The 21,029-nt window shown below is 41.1% G+C and overlaps 1 protein-coding gene across 8 annotated transcripts in view; it reads right to left on the bottom strand.

Moving 5' to 3' along the window:
- TSNARE1 (t-SNARE domain containing 1) overlaps positions 1-21,029 on the bottom strand; it is an 843,012-nt gene that overhangs the window by 507,324 nt on the left and 314,659 nt on the right. For all 8 annotated transcript variants that reach the window (XM_033933058.1, XM_033933059.1, XM_033933061.1 and 5 more), the window contains 3 exons: positions 14,439-14,513; positions 9,358-9,414; positions 4,173-4,343 (listed from right to left, as the gene is read on the bottom strand). In XM_033933058.1, the coding sequence (XP_033788949.1) occupies positions 4,173-4,343; positions 9,358-9,414; positions 14,439-14,513 (303 nt within the window). The remainder of the gene's footprint in view (positions 1-4,172; positions 4,344-9,357; positions 9,415-14,438; positions 14,514-21,029) is intronic.

The following is a 21,029-nucleotide window of genomic DNA, read 5'->3' as shown; positions in this document are numbered from 1 at the left end:
GCCTTCAGCTCTCACCTCCTCCAGTACCGGACACATGCACAAGCTGCACTGCTTCCAATGGTTAACTTACGTTCTGGAACGTTGCCCGCCTCACTGCTGTAACCTCACACAAGTGCTTTCCTGTGTCTGTACGCGATTGTCCTCTCCACTCCAGCTCACAATCGCGTACAGATGCAGGAAAGCGCTTGCGTGAGGTTACAGCAGTGAGGCGGGCAACGTTCCAGAACGCAATTGCCAGCACAAGTTTTCCACCAGATCCTCCCACAAATTAAAACTATCCTTCCCCTCGCTAAAAGGCATTTCCCACACAGGAAAGCTAGGGACCTCCCTCCACTTCAAAATCACTGAGCTCTGGAACAACCTTACCTCCCCTCTTCGGAACTTGAGCTCTCTCCAAGTTTTCCGCAAACATCTGAAAACCTGGCTTTTCTCAAAAAATGTAAGTCTCCCTCCAACTTAGGAATCAAGGAAACTCTTATATCTTGGCATTCTAAGTCCTCTAAATTTTCTTCGCACTTCTACCTCTAACCCTCTGTTGTAGTTCCTTCCTATTTCTCCTACTGTAAACCGCGTCGAGCTCTACGAACGTGGAGATGATGCGGTATACAAACCTAAGGATTAGATTAGATTAGATAAAGAATCATTCTTTATAATACCGAGGGCCTCAAAATAGGACCTGGTGGGCCGCGAGTTTGAGACCACTGGTCTACATCATTAAATGTTTCCACCTGCCCCAATTTAGGACTGAGTGGGTAAAGGGGAGCTGGAGAGGAGTTGGTGTCAGGAAGCTTTTAACCCGTTTGAAGTCTTCACGGAAAAAGAGAAAAGGGCACAGAGGAGATCAGAGCATGTGGGGTCTCCTGTAGAGCTGGGGAAATTTTCTTTGGGTAATGGATGGCCCTTTATAAAAAGCATGAATGATACTAAGGCCAGACACTGCACGGGCAGATGCATTAGATGAAGTTATCTTTTTTTTTTTTTTTTGGGGGGGGAGTTTAAAGTAAATTGCACAGTTCATTTTAACAAGATAAATCTCAAATGGGAATTTTAAAGCATGCTAAGATATTAACACATTAATAAATAAACCCGTGAATGTATTATTTGTATTCATAAGACAAGATCTGATACTTTGGCACTGGTAAAGGCTGCTACAGACCTCGACAGATTTTGATGACTCAAAGTCCCTCTTGCCACAGCATCTAATCATTTTACAACTGAGTGAAATACTATAGCATATCACTATGCAGCTCCTTAACAGGGAACAACATTAGCACGGCACTAACACTGATGTAATTACTTCAAAAATACATCCGTCATAACCCTCACTCCAAATCGTTTTTCCAGATCCTCAGCGTCACCACCCCAGACTCAAATAGTCTCGCTATCTAAGGCTTCATGTGACCTTTCGGCACCGGATCTTGTTTAATTTAATCTTTAACTTTTATACTTATATTTTTACTTCGATGCTTATATATACTTAAGAACACCGCGGCTAAACTAATCTTCACTAAGAGCAAATTCGACCACGTCTCCCCGCTTTTGTCTAAGCTTCACTGGCTCCCAGTTATCCTCAGGGTTCACTACAAATGCGCCTGTCTAGCCTTCAAATCTCTACACGGCATCCTTCCTCCCCTCTTTCCTCTATCTTGGCTCTCCTCAAATCCTACCTCCACCAGATCCACTCAAAAATTCAAATTAGCCTTCCCCTCTTTAAAAGGCATATCCCATACAGGAAAACTTGGGATAACCCTCCTCTTCAGGATCACCGAGCTGTGGAACAGCTTCACTGCCCCTCTTCGGAGTTCGACCTCCCTCCAACGCTTCCGAAAACATTTGAAAACCTGGCTTTTCGTTAAAATGTAACTACTCCCTCCCTCTCCATTATACTAAGCCCCCTCGTTCTTTCTTTTTACCAAGCCCTTCTCCTTTCCATTGGAGTTCCTTTCTATATTAATTCCTGTAAACCGTGTCGAGCTCCACTTTTGTGGAGATGATGCGGTATATAAACTTAAGGTTTAGTTTAGTTTTAAAAGTACTTAGCTGCATGAATAAATAACATTAGCACAGACCATATATGCTGCCCACACATGTAGACTACTTTTGAAAACAAAATATCCTTGCTCATGTATACGCTGCACACACAGATTTCATTTCATTTCAATATATTTATAATCTACCTTTCATAAAAGCTTCTAAGTCGTTCGCAACAATACATTCATAATATAAGTAAAACATACAAAAACACATCACACATATAACAATAAACGCACATAAAAACAAAAGTTAAGACAACCGTTATTATATGACGAAAATATAACTGGGAACAAGACTTCTCAATATGTAAATCAAATAGTAAGGCTTGAATATAGATGATGAGAATATAAAGTAATACAATTTTTCACATACACTCAGATTTGTGTAATCCGACCAAGAGCCATAGCTCCTATAGTCGAACCACCGTCCCATCACTGTGTTTGACTTTGATGTGAGAAATAGTAAGTGAGGCTACGTGCTCTATTGATTAATAACTTTGTTCTCAATGGCAATGAGAGGAAAAACCACTCCACTTCGCTTTAAGATGTGTTAGCAGGTCCCGACATGGACCATGTTTCGAGGGTCTGTTTCAAGGAACCCAAAGGAGAAATACAAAACTTCAAATGGCAGAGACATAGTTGCTATGTGAATCGGACAACAACTTGTGTTCATAAGTTGAAACGGTCTCTTCTAATTAGAAGAGTTATATTTCCCAGTTATATTTTCGTCATTGATTTTGACCTCTCACCTCTGTATATTTTTGAGAGCATTTTCCTCACTTCCTATTATTTTTGACCTAACCGTTATTATATACCATTAGGGGGAAATTCTACAAATGGTGCCCTACCGGTGCCTAAGTTAATTAAGAAGCACCATTTAAAACAGCAAAAAAAAAACACCCGGTAAAGTTAAAAGTGCCTACCTGTGCCTAAAACATCAGCACTGGAATTGTGCCTCCATAAGCACTCTAGGCTGCCTAATGCCGCTGTGAGCATGACTAACGTCAGAAGAGGCGTAAGGAAGCCTAAAGCACATACGTAGGGGTGATTCATGACAAAGATAGGTACCAGAAATGTCAGCTTGGAAAGCCCTGGCCTACGTTTCCGGCACCTATCTTACTTGGAGGTGTGATTCTGTATACAGCGCCATCGCGTGATTGACACAAAATCGGCAGCCGCTTTTTAGGCGGTCGCCGATATCGGTGCCGTACAGAGAATCTGGGCCTTAATTTCTTCAAAAAGAGGAGGATGAATTAGCCAAATTCTAAAACTTGTTGGTAGAAGTGCTGGTCATCAAGCATAGAGATGAAGCCTCAATGATGAAGCATGATGAAGCCTCAAGCATAGAGATGAAGCCAGACAATGCTGGAAAGATCCAAATCTGTGCTAATTCAAGTTTCCTATAGTAACATATTAGATGACAGCGGATAAAGACCCAAATGGTCCATCCAGTCTGCCCAACCTGGTTCAATTTAATTTTTTTTCTTCTTCTTCTTAGCTATTTCTGGGTAAGAATCCAAAGCTCTGCCCAGTACTGTTCTTAGGTTCCAACTACTGAAGTCTCCATCCATCTATACCCTCCCAGCCATTGAAGCCCTCCCCAGTCCATCCTCAACCAAATGGCCATATACAGACACAGACCGTGCAAGTCTGCCCAGTACTGGCCTTAGTCAATATTTAATCTTATTTTCTGATTCTAGATCCTCTGTGTTCATCCCACGTTTTTTTGAACTCCATCACCGTTTTCCTCTCCACCACCTCTCTCACATTCCAGGCATCCTCCACCCTCTCCGTATAGAATTTCCTTACATTGCTCTTGAGTCTACGACCCCTATAAATGTTTTTTGCTCAAAAGTTTAAAAGAAAAACAGTTAAATAGCTCGAGGAAATGCCACACAGAACTATACAGGTGCACAACACAAACATGATTTACAAAGATTAATGCATGTTATAGATTTTATTGGATTTGGAAGTCATGAGCCCTGACAGTACCCCCCTTGCAGTGAAACTATGAAGTACGCCACAAGAGTTCACTTCAGCAACTTCTCAATGAGTTCAAGTCAATGGTGCACAACTAATGGGTTTTCCAGATCAGTAAGAGCTCAGTCAAGAGAGCTTATCTTCAGAACCATCACTGACCTCTATCTGCTGAATGGCTTCTTCCCGCTGGCGAACCATCTCCAGATCTTCCTCTGTGATTTCCTCCAGCAGCGCCTGGTCCTGAGTCTCACTGTGATTCTGCCACATCCCATCTCCACCATTGAAGATCTTCTCATCGTCAGCCAGATCTGAGAAAGGGGCTCTGGGACTCTGTAGAGAAAAAAAAAAGAAAAATGCCAAACAAATGTATGTTCTGAAAGAGAACATGTTCTATGTAGAAAGAACAATTAAGGTTGTACGTTCTTGCTGTTCTTTGACCTATAATACACCACTGGTAAGCAGTGCTCAGAAGATGTTGTTCCCCAATAGGACACATTCCAACCAGTAGCTATCATCGTTTGTCTGTCTGTCCATCTTTCTTTCTTTGGCTTTTGCTCACATCTTTTGCACTAGTAGCTCAATGATGCCACTTCTGGAAACCTCCTCCAGAGCACTGCGTCCCATTCCAGTTTTATAGTTATAAAGTGCACCAGCAAACAGAGTACCGTATTTTCACGCATATAACGCGTGCGTTATACACGATTTTACAAACCGTGCATAACCTTGCGTGTTATACGCGTGAGTGCGTTGTGCAAATTTTTTTTTACATAGTTCCCCCCCCCCCCGACGTCCGATTCACCCCCCCGCAGGACCGCTCGCACCCCCACCCCGAAGGACCGCTCGCACGCACCCACACCCCCACCCCGAAGGACTGCTTGCACGCACTCGCACCCGCACCCCCACCCTGAAGGACCGCTCGCACCCCCACAGCCTCCCGACCCCCCCCATCATGTAGAAGCTCCTACCGGTGTCCTGCTGCTTCCTCTTGGCGGCCTGGCCCTTCTGTGAGTCCTGCGCCTGCGCTGCTTCCTCTTCCGGCGGTCCCGCCCTTTCTCTGACATCAGGTGCGGGTGGGAGTGCGTGCGAGCAGTCCTTCGGGGTGGGGATGCGAGTGCGTGTGAGCGGTCCTTCAGGGTTGGGGTGCGGGTGGGAGTGCGTGCGAGCGGTCCTTCTGGGTGGGGGTGCGGGTGCGTGCGAGCGGTCCTTCGGGGTGGGGGTGCGGGTGCGTGCAAGCGGTCCTGCAGGGGGGTGAATCGGACGTCGGGGGGGCATCAGGCTTTCAGGGTGGGGACAGGACTTCAAGGGGGAGAGGAGAGTCGGGGCGGGCGAAAGGAGAGTCGGGGTGGCCAGAGGAGGGTCGGGGCGGGCGAAAGGAGAGTCGGGGCGGGCGAAAGGAGAGTCGGGGCAGCATGCGCGGTATACGGGTGTGCGCGGTATATAAAATTTTTTTAACATATATTTCGGTTTCCCGCGCGCTATACCCGTGTGCGCGTTTTACACGGGTGCGCGTTATCTACGTGAAAATACGGTAGATATGGCCTGGAAGTCAACATGTAGACCTGATTTCTGCAGAGCAGCTGCTTCATAATGGAAGAGCCTCCTTCTGCCTCGTCACGTTTTGCTGCGTACCATATGCCACTGTTTTTACTAGCTATTCCTTACTGAATGAACTATCTGTTCAGACCCCAGAGAAAACAATCATTTGCACTCTGAAATTCATTTATTCAATTGGAAAACCAGAGTCTAACAATCCATCAGTTAATTTTGACTATGTTCCTCCTCCCTCCCTCCCCACCATACCATAACATGCCAACTCTTAGCGAACTAAATATTTCAGAACAAGGACTGAGACAAAGTCCGCTCTTTTGTGGCAGAGATTATTTCCCCCTTCTCTCACTAACCTCAAGCTGTGTTTACAAAGCTTTCTTTCAACACAATTTATGTAACACTGCATGGCACTTTATGATTTAAGTTACCACATGAAACTTTTACATTGCAGACAAAAAGCTGTCCAAACTTTGTCAGAAAGCAGCAATGCCTAACTGCGATTATTTTAAAAAAGAAGTAAACCAATTAATACAGACTGAATTGAAAATAACGAAAGTATATCGCCACCTTTAAAATGTGGTTTTAAAAACCCAACAAAATCTCTGCCTAGTTAACTCTACAGTTCCATGTTCTCACAAACTGAGCTGCTCGTAGTTAATCTACTTTGAAACCAAGAAGTTGTGAAGTAAGGCAGACTGGAACATTTCTTGATTGATTTTTGCTTTCAGAGGTTAGTACTCAATCCCTTGGAATTAAGACGACTCATTGACCCGTCTACTGTTTTTCTTTCACTCATTCTCATGTTTTATTTCGCTTTTGTCATCCTGAGGTTCTCAAACACCATCATCCCAAGGTCCTTTTCCTGAACTGTGCTCATCAATCTCTCCCTTATCTTGAACATCTATTTAGATTTCTGTACCCCGACTGTGTCACCCTGTACTTCTTCACATTAGATTTCAACTGCCAGACATTCTATTATTCTGATTTTTTTAAGATCTTTTCTCTTGGTTTCTACTTCCTCTTGGGGGTATCCACTCTTTTGGCTTTCTTCAGGTCATCCACACAAAGGCAAAGCTTTTCTTCTAGGTTATCTTCTAGGTTATCTTTCCATGAACACATTACTAACACTGTCAGAACATGTTTTTTCAAATTGCGTATGATCCGCTCAATTGCCAAATTTTTAGAGCCAAAATCACTAAACATATTGATTCATTCATTAATTATTTCTAAGCTTGATTATTGTAACTCTTTATTAATAAATGTCACCCAAAAAGAAAAAAAACGTCTTCAAATAGTACAAAATACGGCTATCAAATTAATACACAACCGCAAAAAATTTGACCACGTTACACCGCTCTTGATTGAGTCACATTGGCTTCCTATTGCCCATCGCATTACTTTTAAAATCTTACTTTTAGTTTTTAAAACATTAACTACAAATGAACCCCAATTTATTAATTGACTACTCATTCCACATAGTACGTCACGCTCTTTAAGATCCACCGATCAAAAACTTCTAACAGTTCCAACACTAAAAGTCATTGGAACTCGTCGCCCTGACATTTTTTCAGTAATAGCCCCACAATTATGGAACAGTTTGCCCCAGTATCTTAGAGTAGAAAATGATCTGAAACAGTTTAAAAGCAGCTTAAAGAGTTTCCTTTTAAAAGATGCGTTTAATTTATAAGCTTAATTAAGGATTATTATCAAATTTTTCCTTTTTTATCTTTTTATTTCCCCGTTATCTCCACCTGTTGTTTTTACCATTTATGTTTTCTTTAATATATACGATTGTAGTTCTACCCTTTCTTTCCTTATGTGTCTGTTAGTTTGTATGACTTTATTTATTATTTTGTATGATAATGTGTCAAACTTATGTATCCTTTTATAATTAATCTGATGTATCTATTTTTTATCTGTAAATCGCTTAGCAAATTAAATTAAGCGATTCAATAAGTCAAAAATAAACTTGAAACTTAAACTAACCCTTCAGCAATATGTCTCACAAATATATTAAACAGAATTGGCCTCAGTAACAACCACTGAGGCACTACACAACTCGCCTTCATTTTCTCTGAGCATACTCCATTTACCACCACCCTCTATCAACTGTTAGTCAACCAGTTTCTAAGTTCAGTTCACCACTTTGGGTCCTAAATTCAGCTCTCTCAGCTTATTCTGGAGTCTTTGCTGAAATCCAAGATTACATCTAGCACCTGTCCTTTATCTAGGTCTTTGGTCACCCAGTCAAAGAAATCAATCAGATTCATTCGGCAGGATTTTTCTTTGATAAAACCATCTAGAAAGTGAACTGTATTTTCCTTCAAAAGTGACTCCATTATTTTTCCTACCACTGAGTGAGGCTTACCAGCCTGTTGTTTTCCACTTCCTCCTTGTCCCTGCTTTTGTGAAGAGGGACAACATCTGCTTGTCTCCAATCTTCTAACCTACCTCTAAAGATCTATTAAATTAATCCTCACAAGATCCCACTAGAGTTTCTCTGAGCTCCCTCAGCATTCTGGGATGTGTCCCATCTGATCCTATAGCTTTATCCACGTTCAGATTTTCAAGCTGTTTATGAATGCTTTATAAATGCTTTCAACTGTGCAATATCCAATCCATTCCCAGATATACCCTCGGAAGCCAACCATGACTGTTCTCTAGGCTTTTCTTCCATGAACACTGGAGGAGCATTTGTTTAGCATGTTTGCTTTATCCTCATCACTCTCCACAGCTGTTCTAAGCATCTTTCATTCTTCCATTCCTAGCCTTTCTCCTTTCCCCAATATATCTGGTCTACTATGGTCTTTATTGCAACCTCACTATCAGGAGACCTTATCTTCCCTGTTCTAATGATATTACTTAAAGATAACTTGTTCCAAACCATCCACTTTTGAATGACTGTTGGCTTTCCCCTAGTTTAAAAGTTGCTAAATCTCCTTTAAATGGTTCTACCCCAGTTAAGGTGGAGCCTATCTTTACAGAACAGAGTCCGCCTTCAGAAGAATGTTGCCAAGTTCCTAGCAAATCAAAAAACCTCCTTCCTATAGCATTCTGTCATCCATGCATTGACACTCTGGAGTTCTGCCTTAGCAGAACAGGAAGCACTTTTGAAAATGCTAACCTGGAGGTTCTGGATTTCAGTTTCCTACCTGAGAGCCTAAATTTAGTTTCCAAGAGTCTTCCTCCCACACATTCCTATGTCATCGGTACCCACATGTAACAAGACAGCACTATCTGAAATCTTATCTAAGTGACATGTCATTGCACCTCTCTAAATTTCTTTTGTGCAGTGCGTCTGGGTTACCCTCATCCACTATTTATTTATTTAATTATATAATGATACAGCCATGCCTATCTTATATGCTTGATTACATTAGAATAATTATTGACAATATTTTTAGAGGCAATTTCATAACAGTTATTATTGGACTGTTTTATTCATGGTTTTGAAAATTATCCTCAACATGTCAGTTGCTTGCAGAGCTTGACAGACAATGTATCCCATGCATTCCCCTTTTAATTTCTGTGTATTGTGTTAAGGGCCTTGAGTTATGGGGGGTCTGTGGCATCTCTTATTATTTGCCAACAGGTAGGGTTACGAGATGTCCGGATTTCCCTGGACAGTCCTCCTTCAAGAGCAATCAAATCTCAGTACACAGTCACGGTGCAATGTTTGAAAAGGGCCCTTAAGGACCTAAAACAGCATTCAGAAACATTTTAAGATATTAATAAAGCTATTTTTTGCACACAGCTGTTCAATAAAAGTGTACAAATAAAGCAGATAAACACCTACCTGCTTGCTACTTCTCTGAGCCGTGGGAAGCAAAGATTTGGACTTCTCTGCAATTTTCTGTCAGAATAAGGGGATAAAACAGACAATTATAAACTTAATTTATATATTGGGATTTATTAACTGTCTTTATGAAGAGATTCACCCAAGGCGATGTACAGCAAGTACAATTCAACATAAAGCGTATAATTTGGTTAACAGCAGTAAAAAGATCAAATATAAACAAATATAATGAAATAAAAGCAAATTGTAACTTAATAATAGGACTACCATGAAACAGCACTGAAATTCAAATCAAAGAGATACAACACAATGTTGGCGTAATACCTATGAAACACCTAATAATATCTAAAAAGTTCATCCAACAATCTATAAAAATTATTTGAAAATTTATTACGGTGGACACCAAGTAAAAGAACAATTTACTGTGAAAGGCGGAAAATATAGTATGTGAATGATTATAAATGTTATGTGGAGAGTTTTTTACAGACCTATGATGATATGGGCTCCAATTGATTCATTACAAGTCGAGGAGTCAGAGAATTGAGGTCTGTTTTTCTCCATTTTTGTCTGATATATGATTTTCAATGTATTGTGTTTGGTGTGAATGGATGTCTCTGTAATACTTGAATGGCAGCACAATGATTTGTTTAAAGATTTGTAGGTCACCAAATAAGCAAACATCAGAACATTCAATAACAGATACGATGCTAATGCTTTTCTACAATACAGCTGATCATATAACCGAGGGGCCAAGTGCAGATATTAGAGAGGGACAAGATGGGTGGTACAGAGTGCATTGAGATAAACAGATTCTTAGACAGGAGGCTAAACTCAAGACAAGTTGTTTTACTCCTGGCAGAATTCTGCTCAAAAAGTTTGAAAATTCCGCACACAATATTTCAAAATTCTACAAAGTTTACTGTTTTGTGTGAATTCTCCTATCTTGAGATCTGAAATTCCTTTCTGTCATTTCCTTTTGCAGGTTCCAACCTCCTCAGTTCCTTCCCTCCAACTGCAGTTCTGTCTTCCTCTAAATCTCTCCTCTTTCTCACTTGCACTCTGAATCCCATCTTTGCCCCCCCCCCCCAAGTCTAGCATCTCTCTCTCCCTCTCTCCACTGGCTAAGAATCTCTTTCTTTCTCCCTTCCCATCCCCTTTCTGGTCTTGGTCACTTCCTCTCTCTATCATCCCCCTCACCCCCAATTGCGGGACCAGCAACCATGTCCCCTCACCCCACCCACCACCTCTCTCGCTTGCACCCTGAATCTCTTCCCTACTCTCCATGGTCTAGCTCTCCCTCTCTTTACGGTCAAGAATCTCTTCCTTATCACCCCCTCCCCCCTTTCTGGCCTATGTTTCCTTCCCACCCCTTTCCCCTCTACAAACGGGTTCAGCAGCCATGCTCCCTCCTTTCTACTCCTCCCTCTTCAGATCTAGCATCCATGTCCCCCTCCTCTCTCCCCCCTCCCACTTGAAGTTCAGAATCCATGTCCCCTTCTCTCCCCCCTACTTGCAGTCCAGCATCCAAGTCACATCCTCTCCCCATCACGAGCCTCGCATCCATGTTCCATCCCCCCCAAAAAATCATGGTCTAGCATCCATGTACCCGTCCCCCTCCTCCTGCCCCACACGTGACTGGCCTCTCTATCCCCCTCTCCCACTTGCAGTCCAGTATCCATGTCCTCCTCCTCTCCCTCATCATGGGTCTAGCATCCATGTTTTCTCCCCCACCACCACCACCAAAATTGTGGTCTAGCATGCATGTCCACTAAAACAGGGGAAAAAATCCACAAAAATCAAACAAGCAAGAGCAAAAGTGGAAATGTCCAATCAGAATGGTGCACAAAAAGTGTCTTTCAACTCATCTGATAAATCCAAATGTCTTTATTCATCCAAAATAGCTCATTCATCCAAAGTAACTCAATGACTCGACAGGATCATGTTTCGGCCACCCGGCCTGCATCAGGAGTCTTAGGAGTCCTTGGGTATCAATTGGATAAATATGCTCTAAAACACAACAATCAAACTGTTGCTCCGAATCTTGTGACGCTACAAACCAACACAACCTTGCAGATTCGGAGCAACGGTTTGATCGTTGTGTTTTAGAGCATATTTATCCAATTGATACCCAAGGACTCCTAAGACTCCTGATGCAGGCCGGGTGGCCGAAACATGATCATGTCGAGTCATTGAGTTACTTTGGATGAATGAGTTATTTTGGATTTATCAGATGAGTTGAAAGACACTTTTTGTGCACCATTCTGATTGGACATTTCCACTTTTGCTCTTGCTAGCATGCATGTCTCCATCTCCCCTCCTCCTCCCCCACATGGGTCTAGCCTTCCCCCCCCCCATGAGATCAGACTTATCTGCAGGCCTCCCCAGAGCAGCAGCAGTAGCTGGCTGGCCAGCTGAGGCAGTGCTGTGAACAGGCTGATTGTGGCTGGCCCTGCCAGGGTCTTCCCTATGCCACGTCATTTATCTACAGGAAGTGATGTGATAGAGAGAAGGCTCTGGCAAGGCCGGCCACAAGCTGTCCATTCACATCGCTGCCTCTGCTGTACGGTTGCTGACATTGCTGCTTCTTTGGGAGGCCCGTAGTGTGTCTGATCTCACGGGGGAAATTTGGTTGGAGGGAGCGAGGCCAGACCTGCATGGGGGGAGATAGAAGGGACAGGGGCAAAATAGAAGGTCTGCACGGATGGTTTGGGTGAAGAGCCAGTGAAAACAAGGAAATATTTCCAAATATGCTAATCTCTACTGTCTCACAATGAAACAAAATGCCATTGTAATTCTGCACAGGGACAAAAATATATATACAGTATCTCTGAGACAAGAGAGAGATTTACAGGGGTTTAAAGTAATTTCAACTTCAAGGCATGACAAGGTTTTCAAAAAGGAAACATGTATTTAAAATGACAGTTGGTATGTGGAAAGATATTAATTTGTCACTTAGATCAGTCCTTCACGCAGCTGGGCACTCACAAATGCAATGGCTAATTTAGGAGCTGATGCTTAAAATAGACACATTTATCATAACACAGAGATTCACTAAATACATATCTTAAGAACAGATGGGTTGTTGGTTTTTTTCTGCACTAACATTACAATGAACACATTGTAGACTCCGTGTGAAAGTTATCTGCAGAAAGGCCGCATTTCTGCCAGTTAATGGAACACAGAGTTTGTCACGCGACCTTAAAACGAAAGAAGAAGCTATGCAGGTTCAACAAAGTGACTGGAGATTGTGTTCCACAGTATCAGGTAGACCTTTCACACAGAGACTGGGGTCTGCATCATGACTCAGTTTTGGAACCATAAAGTATTTCCTGATACTTTCAACTACCAAAAAAAAAAAAAAAAAAAGCAGCTTTTTTTATTTTTCAAGTTTATTAAAAAAATTTTATACCGCTTAATCAAATTTCTAGGCGGTGTACAGAAAAAAATGTACATAAGGATTCTATACATTGGGGTCTTTTTATGGATCACTTTTCCCTAGATAGTAAAATATATATACTAGTATTACATATATAATGGAACGCTGATTATCTGGACTACCCTTTTTTCTTTTGTTTTTAATTTAAAAAAATTACTTAAATGCATCCCCCTCCCCATGACAAGAAAAGGCAGCATTCCCCCTCCCTCCCTGAACAGGCACATCAACCCCCCTCCCAGTCCCACAGGAAACACCCCAGGCCTACCTTGCTTCCTGCCGCTAGAACCACCAGGGAAACAAGGTAGGCCTGGGGTCTTTCCTGTGGGACCGGGAGGAGTTTGGTGATGCCTGTTCAGGGAGGGAGGGGGGAATGCTGCCTTTTCTTCTTGGGGGGGGATGTGCTGAACATATTTTTTTATTAGAAACAAAAGAACAAAATTAACGTTGCGGTGGGGGGGGGAAGGGTGCTAACCGTGGGAGAAAGTCTCCAGGTTCAGGGGGAGGGGGTATTGGGCTGGGCAGATGGCAGCGGTGGCAGAATCAGAGAAGGAGTACTAGTGGGAGGGAAAGTGATAGGAATAGTACTTCGGTGGGGGGGGGGGAAACTTAAATATAAACTGCGACCCTCGATGTAATCTGGAAACTTGGAGTTCGGATAATCGGCATTCTACTGTTTAGAAACATGATGGCAGATAAAGGCCAAATGGCCCATCCTTTCCCTATTGGCTAAGGCTCTTAACATTTGCATCTCCTTTTCCTATTGGCTAAGGCTCTTTACACCTGTATTGTGAGGTCATAGAGCTGCCCATCTGCAGTAACCATTATCTCTTCCTCTCTCCAAGAGATCCCACGTGCCTATCCCAGGCTTTCTTGAAATCAGACACAGTCTCTGTCTCCACCACTTCTACGTGTAAAGCTTACGCATAAAATTCACGTTTGAAATCTGTCTATTATAAAAAGGTCTTTCCAGCGGCCCTTGATAGAAGCGTGCAGGGGAGCCTGTGCATACACGTAGATCCCTCCCTCACACCAACACCCCTCCCCGTGGCCTCTGAGGTCCCCCCTCCTCCCACTAGATGAAGTGCTGCATCTAGGCAGGAAAAAACAAGGAACCCCACTCAGCAAAGGCAACAGGGGCTTGAATTGTACTGGAAAACAATGCTTCCTCATCTCCCATCCCCCACCCTAGTCTCGGGTCCTTAGAATGATAGTTTTGGCCTCTTTCTTTCATGGTCCGTACAGATACTTATTGCCTGATGTTTTCTTGTAATTGTTTACTCCTCTCCCCTTTAATTGCTGGGCTCCAGTGAAGTTCTTAATTTTGGTTGATTTTTATTTATTTATTTTTTTTTTAACTTTATTTAGTTTTTAATGCCAACAAAAAGTGCAACTCAATTTATATACAAATAATGATAATCAACCAAGCACTTATAATCAATCAATATCTATACAAAAGATAAAAATTCCCTCCCCCCCATCCATCATTTCCATCAGGAATAATTCCAAAACAAAAGATATACCCCTCCCCCCTTGCATGTGTGGGTGAAAAACAACGGAAAATAAAGATAAAGATTTTCTTTTCTTCTGTATTTTATTGCCATATTATATCTGTCAAAATGGGAGATGAAGCTTTCAAGTCCCCTACCTTTTGCATAGCGCCATAGCGCTGGATAGTATCTGATAACTGGTTCTTTAGTCTGTCCAGCTGAAGTCGCTCTTGCTAGAATGATAAATAGAAAATGAATACTATATCAAACATATATTGTAAACCACGTAGATTGTTCATACTTCTTTGGAAAACAACCATAAATACACTGCTTGTAAATAATAATAATAATAATTTTATTCTTATATACCGCCATTCCGAAAAAGTTCTAGGCGGTTCACAACAAGGTGAGTTAATACATGGGATTCAGATAAAAAACAAATTAGAATAATGGACTTAAAAACAGATAAAGACTGAAAATATTGAAAATATACTGTATGGCAGAGTCTCTCAAACTTTTCTAGCTCTGGCACCCTAAATGGAGCAAATGTTTTTCATGGCACATTATAACTGAAATTATAAAATTGCAAAGCCAGCAATAAATTAAATTTGAGAGTTCTTTATTTAAAATTCCTTAAGCTACATATGGGGTAATTGTAACAACGGTGAAACTAAAGTAGATAGAATAGAATTGCTAATCAATGCGATGGATGGGCTTATGTTTGAGTGCAAATTAACTCAAAATGGGGCTCGATAGTCAACACGCATGTCATCATCCACCATCTGCAGTCGTTCGCTTTTTTTATATATATAATTTCTGTCAGAGCTGAAAATCCAAGTTCACACAGAAAAGAAGATCCAAAGGTAGGAAAGCCTAGATTGTTTTGTTGCTCAAGTTAGGAGAACTACTGCAAAAAAAAAAAAAAAAGCCACTAATTTTCAAGGACCAATCACGTCAAAGAATGATGCTTATCTGGGCGGTTGTATCCTTACGCACACAGACGCTCATAACATTGACTCATTTTTAGTGTATACTTATGAAGGGAATTTTAAAAATAAAGTAAAATTCTGGAATCTCTCTTGGCACACAGTTTGAGAGACACTACTGTATATAATCTACAACAACTAGCCAGTTATTTTCTTTTGAATTTACATACTCCTTTGTCTGGAATAAAGGACTGACATTCTAGTACAGGTTGTTCACCCTCTCCAAGGTAGAGAGAACGAGAGGGCACTCTCTATGTTAAAAGGGGATAGATTCCGTACAAACATAAGGAAGTTCTTCTTCACCCAGAGAGTGGTAGAAATCTGGAACGCTCTTCTGAAGGCTGTTATAAGGGAAAATACCCTCCAGGGATTCAAGACAAAGTTAGACAAGTTCCTGCTGAACCAGAACGTACGCAGGTAAGGCTAGTCTCAGTTAGGGGCGCTGGTCTTTGACCTGGAGGCAGCTGCGTGAGCGGACTGCTGGGCACGATGGACCACTGGTCTGACCCAGCAGCGGCAATTCCTATGTAAATACAGAGTGGGCCAAAATTAAAAAGTTGGACAAAGTCGTGGCCCAACCAAAACAAGTGCCATGGTCGTAACCATGTTTAAGGACAAGGTTCAGCAGAAGAAACTAAAAGGGTGTAAACATAAAAGCGACCAAAGAAGCATCACGGGCACACAATAAACTAAAACCCAACAAAAAATATATATATAAACAGTGAAAAATAAATAATAACAAAACCTTGAATGCGGAAAGGTTTAAAAATGCATAAATAAAAAGTCTCTGCTGCAGAGCGTGAAAAAAAGTATAGCTGTCTTGCACTGTGGCAATCGACTATAGACTGTCTTGACTTGGGGAAGGAAGTGTTGGCCTCTAAGAGCTAAATGAGAAAAAAAAAGTTTTGCTCACATGAACTTGGTCCTTAGAGGGAACATTGCCTTACGCTTAGGCATTTTCAAAGGTAAAGTTAGAAACTCATAGTAGATAAAGACTCCAAAGGTCCATCCAGTCTGCCCAACCTGATTCAATTTAAATTTTTTAATTTTTTTTCTTAGCTATTTCTGGGCAAGAATTCAAAGCTCTACCCGGTACTGTGCTTGGGTTCCAACTGCCGAAATCTCCGTTAAAACCTACTCCATCCTATCTAAACCCTCCCAGCCATTGAAGCCCTCTCCAGCCCATCCTCCCCCAGACTGCCATATACAGACCGTGCAAGTCTGCCCAGTACTGGCATTAGTTCAATATTTAATATTATTTTCTGATTCTAGATCCTCTGTGTTCATCCCATGCTTCTTTGAACTCAATCACAGTTTTCCTCTCCTCTACCTCTCTTGGGAGCGCATTCCAGGCATCCACCACCCTCTCCGTAAAGTAGAATTTCCTAACATTGCCTTTGAATCTACCACCCCTCAACCTCAAATTATGTCCTCTGGTTTTGCCATTTTCCTTTCTCTGGAAAAGATTTTGTTCTACGTTAATACCCTTCAAGTATTTGAACGTCTGAATCATATCTCCCCTGTCTCTCCTTTCCTCTAGGGTATACATATTCAGGGCTTCCAGTCTCTCCTCAAACGTCTTCTGACGCAAGCCTCCTATCATTTTTGTCACCCTCCTCTGGACCGCTTCAAGTCTTCTTACATCCTTCACCAGATACGGTCTCCAAAACTGAACACAATACTCCAAGTGGGCATCAACACCTTCTTCCTTCTACTGGCTACGCATCTCTTTATACAGCCCAACATCCTTCTGGCAGAAGCCACTGCCTTGTCACACTGTTTTTTCGCCTTTAGATCTTCGGACACTATTACCCCAAGATCCCTCTCCCCGTCCGTGCATATCAGCTTCTCACCTCCCAGCATATACGGTTCCTTCCGATTATTAATCCCCAAATGCATTACTCTGCATTTCTTTGCATTGAATTTTAGTTGCCAGGCATTAAACCATTCCTCTAACTTTTGCAGATCCTTTTTCATATTTTCCACTCCCTCTTCGGTGTTACAAATCTCGGTATCATCTGCAAAAAGGCACACTTTTCCTTCTAACCCTTCAGCAATGTCACTCACAAACATATTGAACAAGATCGGCCCCAGCATCGAACCCTGAGGGGTTCGGTGCACATCCTCACGCTATGGCCGTCATCTTGGTCTTGACAAAATACACACTAGAAGACCTGGAGGTATCTATAAACTACCTATTCTACAGTATAAACAAATTGCCCAGTATATAGATTAAATCATTTACATAAGTGATCTTGGCCTACCATACCAATTTTTGACAGAGATACCAAAGTGATTACACATTTTAGATCTATAGATAAGAACTGAAATAGAAGGAAAACAGAGGAATGGAGAACAACCCCTCTCCCCCCAAAAACAAACAAACAAAAAAACAACCCAAAGATCTAATCTCCACAGGTCTGATCCCATTAGCAACAACCAAGTCTTGCCAAAAAACAATCTTTTAATCTCTATCATGTATTTGGCAAAGGATGACCCTGGCCTATGGTCAAGAGGCAATGTATTGCATAAAGCTGGTGCTGCAAATCTGGGTGACTTCAAACAGATTCTGGAGGGTGGAAAAATGGATAACAGACTACTCTGGGAAGATTTCATTTGCTCATTTTTATACCCCCTATTAAGATAAACAGTTTACAATAAAACAGACATAAAAAATATTAAAATATCAATTTCACAAATGAGTGTTTTAGAAAGGAGAGAACAAATATACATTTTATTAATACAGCATGTCAGTGGAAAGGGTACAATGAGCCAGCATAGAAAGCTTGAATTTAATTTGCTATGAAATTCAAAACCAGTGAGGACTGCTCCCTTCTATGGGCTCTGGAGAGTATCTTAATCGCTGTGCTTTCATTTAATTATGTTTATACAACTTAATGTGAGACCTGGGTAAAGAAAGTCATTGCTGTAACTCATCGTCATAAGGGCAAGAGCAAAGTGGAAATGCCCAATCAGAATGGTGCACAAAAAAGTGTCTTTCAACTCATCTGATAAATCCAATGGTCTTTATTCATCCAAAATAACTCATACATCCAAAGCAACTCAATGACTCAACATGATCATGTTTCGGCCACCCGGCCTGCATCAGGAGTCTACGAATTATATATATATAAACAATAATAAATAAATAAACATAATTATATATAAGAGCATAAACAGCAAATATTAAAAATATAAAAATATATAAAAAAATGATGTTAAAAAAACAGCAAAGAATATACCAAGAAGAGGTATTTATGTATTTATGATTAGCCATTTTTTAATGTATTATTTATGTAGAGCCTATTAGATTTTTAGTTAATTTTTATTTTGGTAAAAAACTTTTTTATGGTTTTTTAATAATTTGTGCAGACATAGTAGATCTTTGTTTTAAACAATGCTGTACTTTTGATATGTTGTTTGGTTTTATTCTTTGCTGTTTTTTTAACATCATTTTTTTATATATTTTTAATATTTGCTGTTTATGCTCTTATGTATAATTATGTTTATTTATTTATTTATTATTGTTTATATATATATAATTCGTAGACTCCTGATGCAGGTCGGGTGGCCGAAACATGATCATGTCGAGTCATTGAGTTGCTTTGGATGAATGAGTTATTTTGGATGAATAAAGACCATTGGATTTATCAGATGAGTTGAAAGACACTTTTTTGTGCACCATTCTGATTGGACATTTCCACTTTGCTCTTGCCTGTTTGATTTTTGTGGAATTGTTTCCCCTGTTTTATTGTACTCATCGTCATAAGAACATGAGAATAACCACACTGGTCCATCTAACCTAGTATCCTGCTTCCAAACGTGGCCAATCCAGGTCACAATTACCTGGCAGAATCCCAAACAGTACCAAGATTTCATGCTACTGATCCCAGGGCCGGCAATGGCTTCCCATATGTCTAACTCATTAGCAGACTATAGACTTTTATTCCAGGATCTTGCCAAACCTTTTTTAAACCCAGATATGCTAACCCTTGTAACTACATCATTTGGCGACAAGTTTCAGAGCTTAGCATAAGAATAACCATACTGGGTCAGACCAATGGTCCATCTAACCCAGTATCCTGCTTCCGCAGTGGCCAATCCAGGTCACAAGTACCCCTGATTTAGAGTAAGCTGAAGAAAAGCATATTTTGTTTTTTGAACATTGAAGTGATTAAAGTTAAATACTTTTGGAACATTTTAACTCTATGTTCTCTATAACTGAGGAGTCCTGAGCCAAAGAGGGGTGTTCTCTGGAGGAGGAGTCTAGATCTCTACAACCAGTGGGTGGCATAGTAGAAGAACAGGGAACTCAAGCAGGTGCTTGAGCACCTTCTTGTCACAAAGGAAAACTCTTTTAAATTTTTTAGAAAACCTTTCTTTCTTTAATGAAGCTATCAGATCCAAGGCACCCTGGCACAGAGAATAGGATTAGGCTTTCAGACATGACAGTCTTTCACTGGAGCAATGGAACTCATTGCTGATTTCATATCTAGGTTCCTATTGTCAATCAAGGAGATCATTGTGGTCACTGTTCCATTGCAGTCTGATTTCTAGAAGGTTTAGAAGGAAAAACTTGGGATTTAGAAGGGACGTTGGTCTGATTAGGGTTGTCAAATATATAAATCCGTCACTCGATAGTATATAATGCCACAACCAGAGTGTAAATATTCTTTTGTGAATGAATAAATACAGTTTGTTACTACTTTTTTTTTCGTAAGAAGGTGGATCGGAACACATACTTAAGATTTCATAGTAGCCACCCATATGGACTGAGAAAAAGTTTGCCTATTAGTCAATTTCTGCAACTACATAGAATATGTTGCAACAGAAGATTTTTCTAAGCAGGCTCAAGATTTATTTCAATGTTTTTAGATCAGGGTTACCCCCAAAAGATTGTTCAAACAGCTTGGTTACAAGCACGCCCAACGGCCTCTTTTGCTACAATACAAGCAACCTGTTGGACCACCTCGATCGTTGTTATCATGGTCCCCAGAACCAGGAAATACTGCCATGCCATCAGGAACGGAGTGGTCAGAAGGCCTCTGACAACCAGTTGTAGCATCTCCTGACGGGACATGGGTAGAAACACGGCGGTCTGACCCATGCAAGATTGAACTCCCAAGTACTTCAAGTCCTCGGCAGGTTCGAGATGACACTTCCTGAAATTGATCACCCAGCCCAGACGTTGCAGCAATTGCACCACCTGTTGGACAGCCAAACGCCCCTCAAACAGCAAGGAAGCTCTGATCAACCAGTTGTCCGAATACAGATGAACCAGGACACCCAGGGAGCGAAGGCCAGCCACCACCACCACTACCATCACTGTGGTGAAGGTCTGGGGCGCCAAACCAAAGGGGAGAATCGCCAATTGAAATGTCATCTCAAGACATGGAACTAAAGAAATATTTCCAATGGTCTGGAAAAAAAAATCCACTGATCCCAGAATAAAGTGAGATTGTACAAGAACTTAAATGTTAATATCTTTTCTTTAAAACAGTATACTATTTCTGCTAACCTAAAATTTATTCACATTCAGGAAGAATTTTTTTTTTAAATTATTATTTTAATGTACTCAACTTGTAATCTGTTCCATCCGCCTAGAAGTCACCTGACTATGGCGGTATAGAAAAATAAAGTTATTATTATTATTATTATTATCTCCAATTGTGCCCAGCATTTTGTGGTTATTCAAAACATTGCTTCTTTAGGGAGTAACCCAGATCCAAGAAAAAAAAATTACTTCTCTGGTAAACTTAAACT

Source organism: Geotrypetes seraphini, chromosome 2 (assembly GCF_902459505.1).
Source record: "Geotrypetes seraphini chromosome 2, aGeoSer1.1, whole genome shotgun sequence".
Taxonomy (NCBI): Eukaryota; Metazoa; Chordata; class Amphibia; order Gymnophiona; family Dermophiidae; genus Geotrypetes; species Geotrypetes seraphini.
Note: the sequence above shows the minus strand (reverse complement) of the source record. Positions and strands in the feature narration are given on the sequence as shown.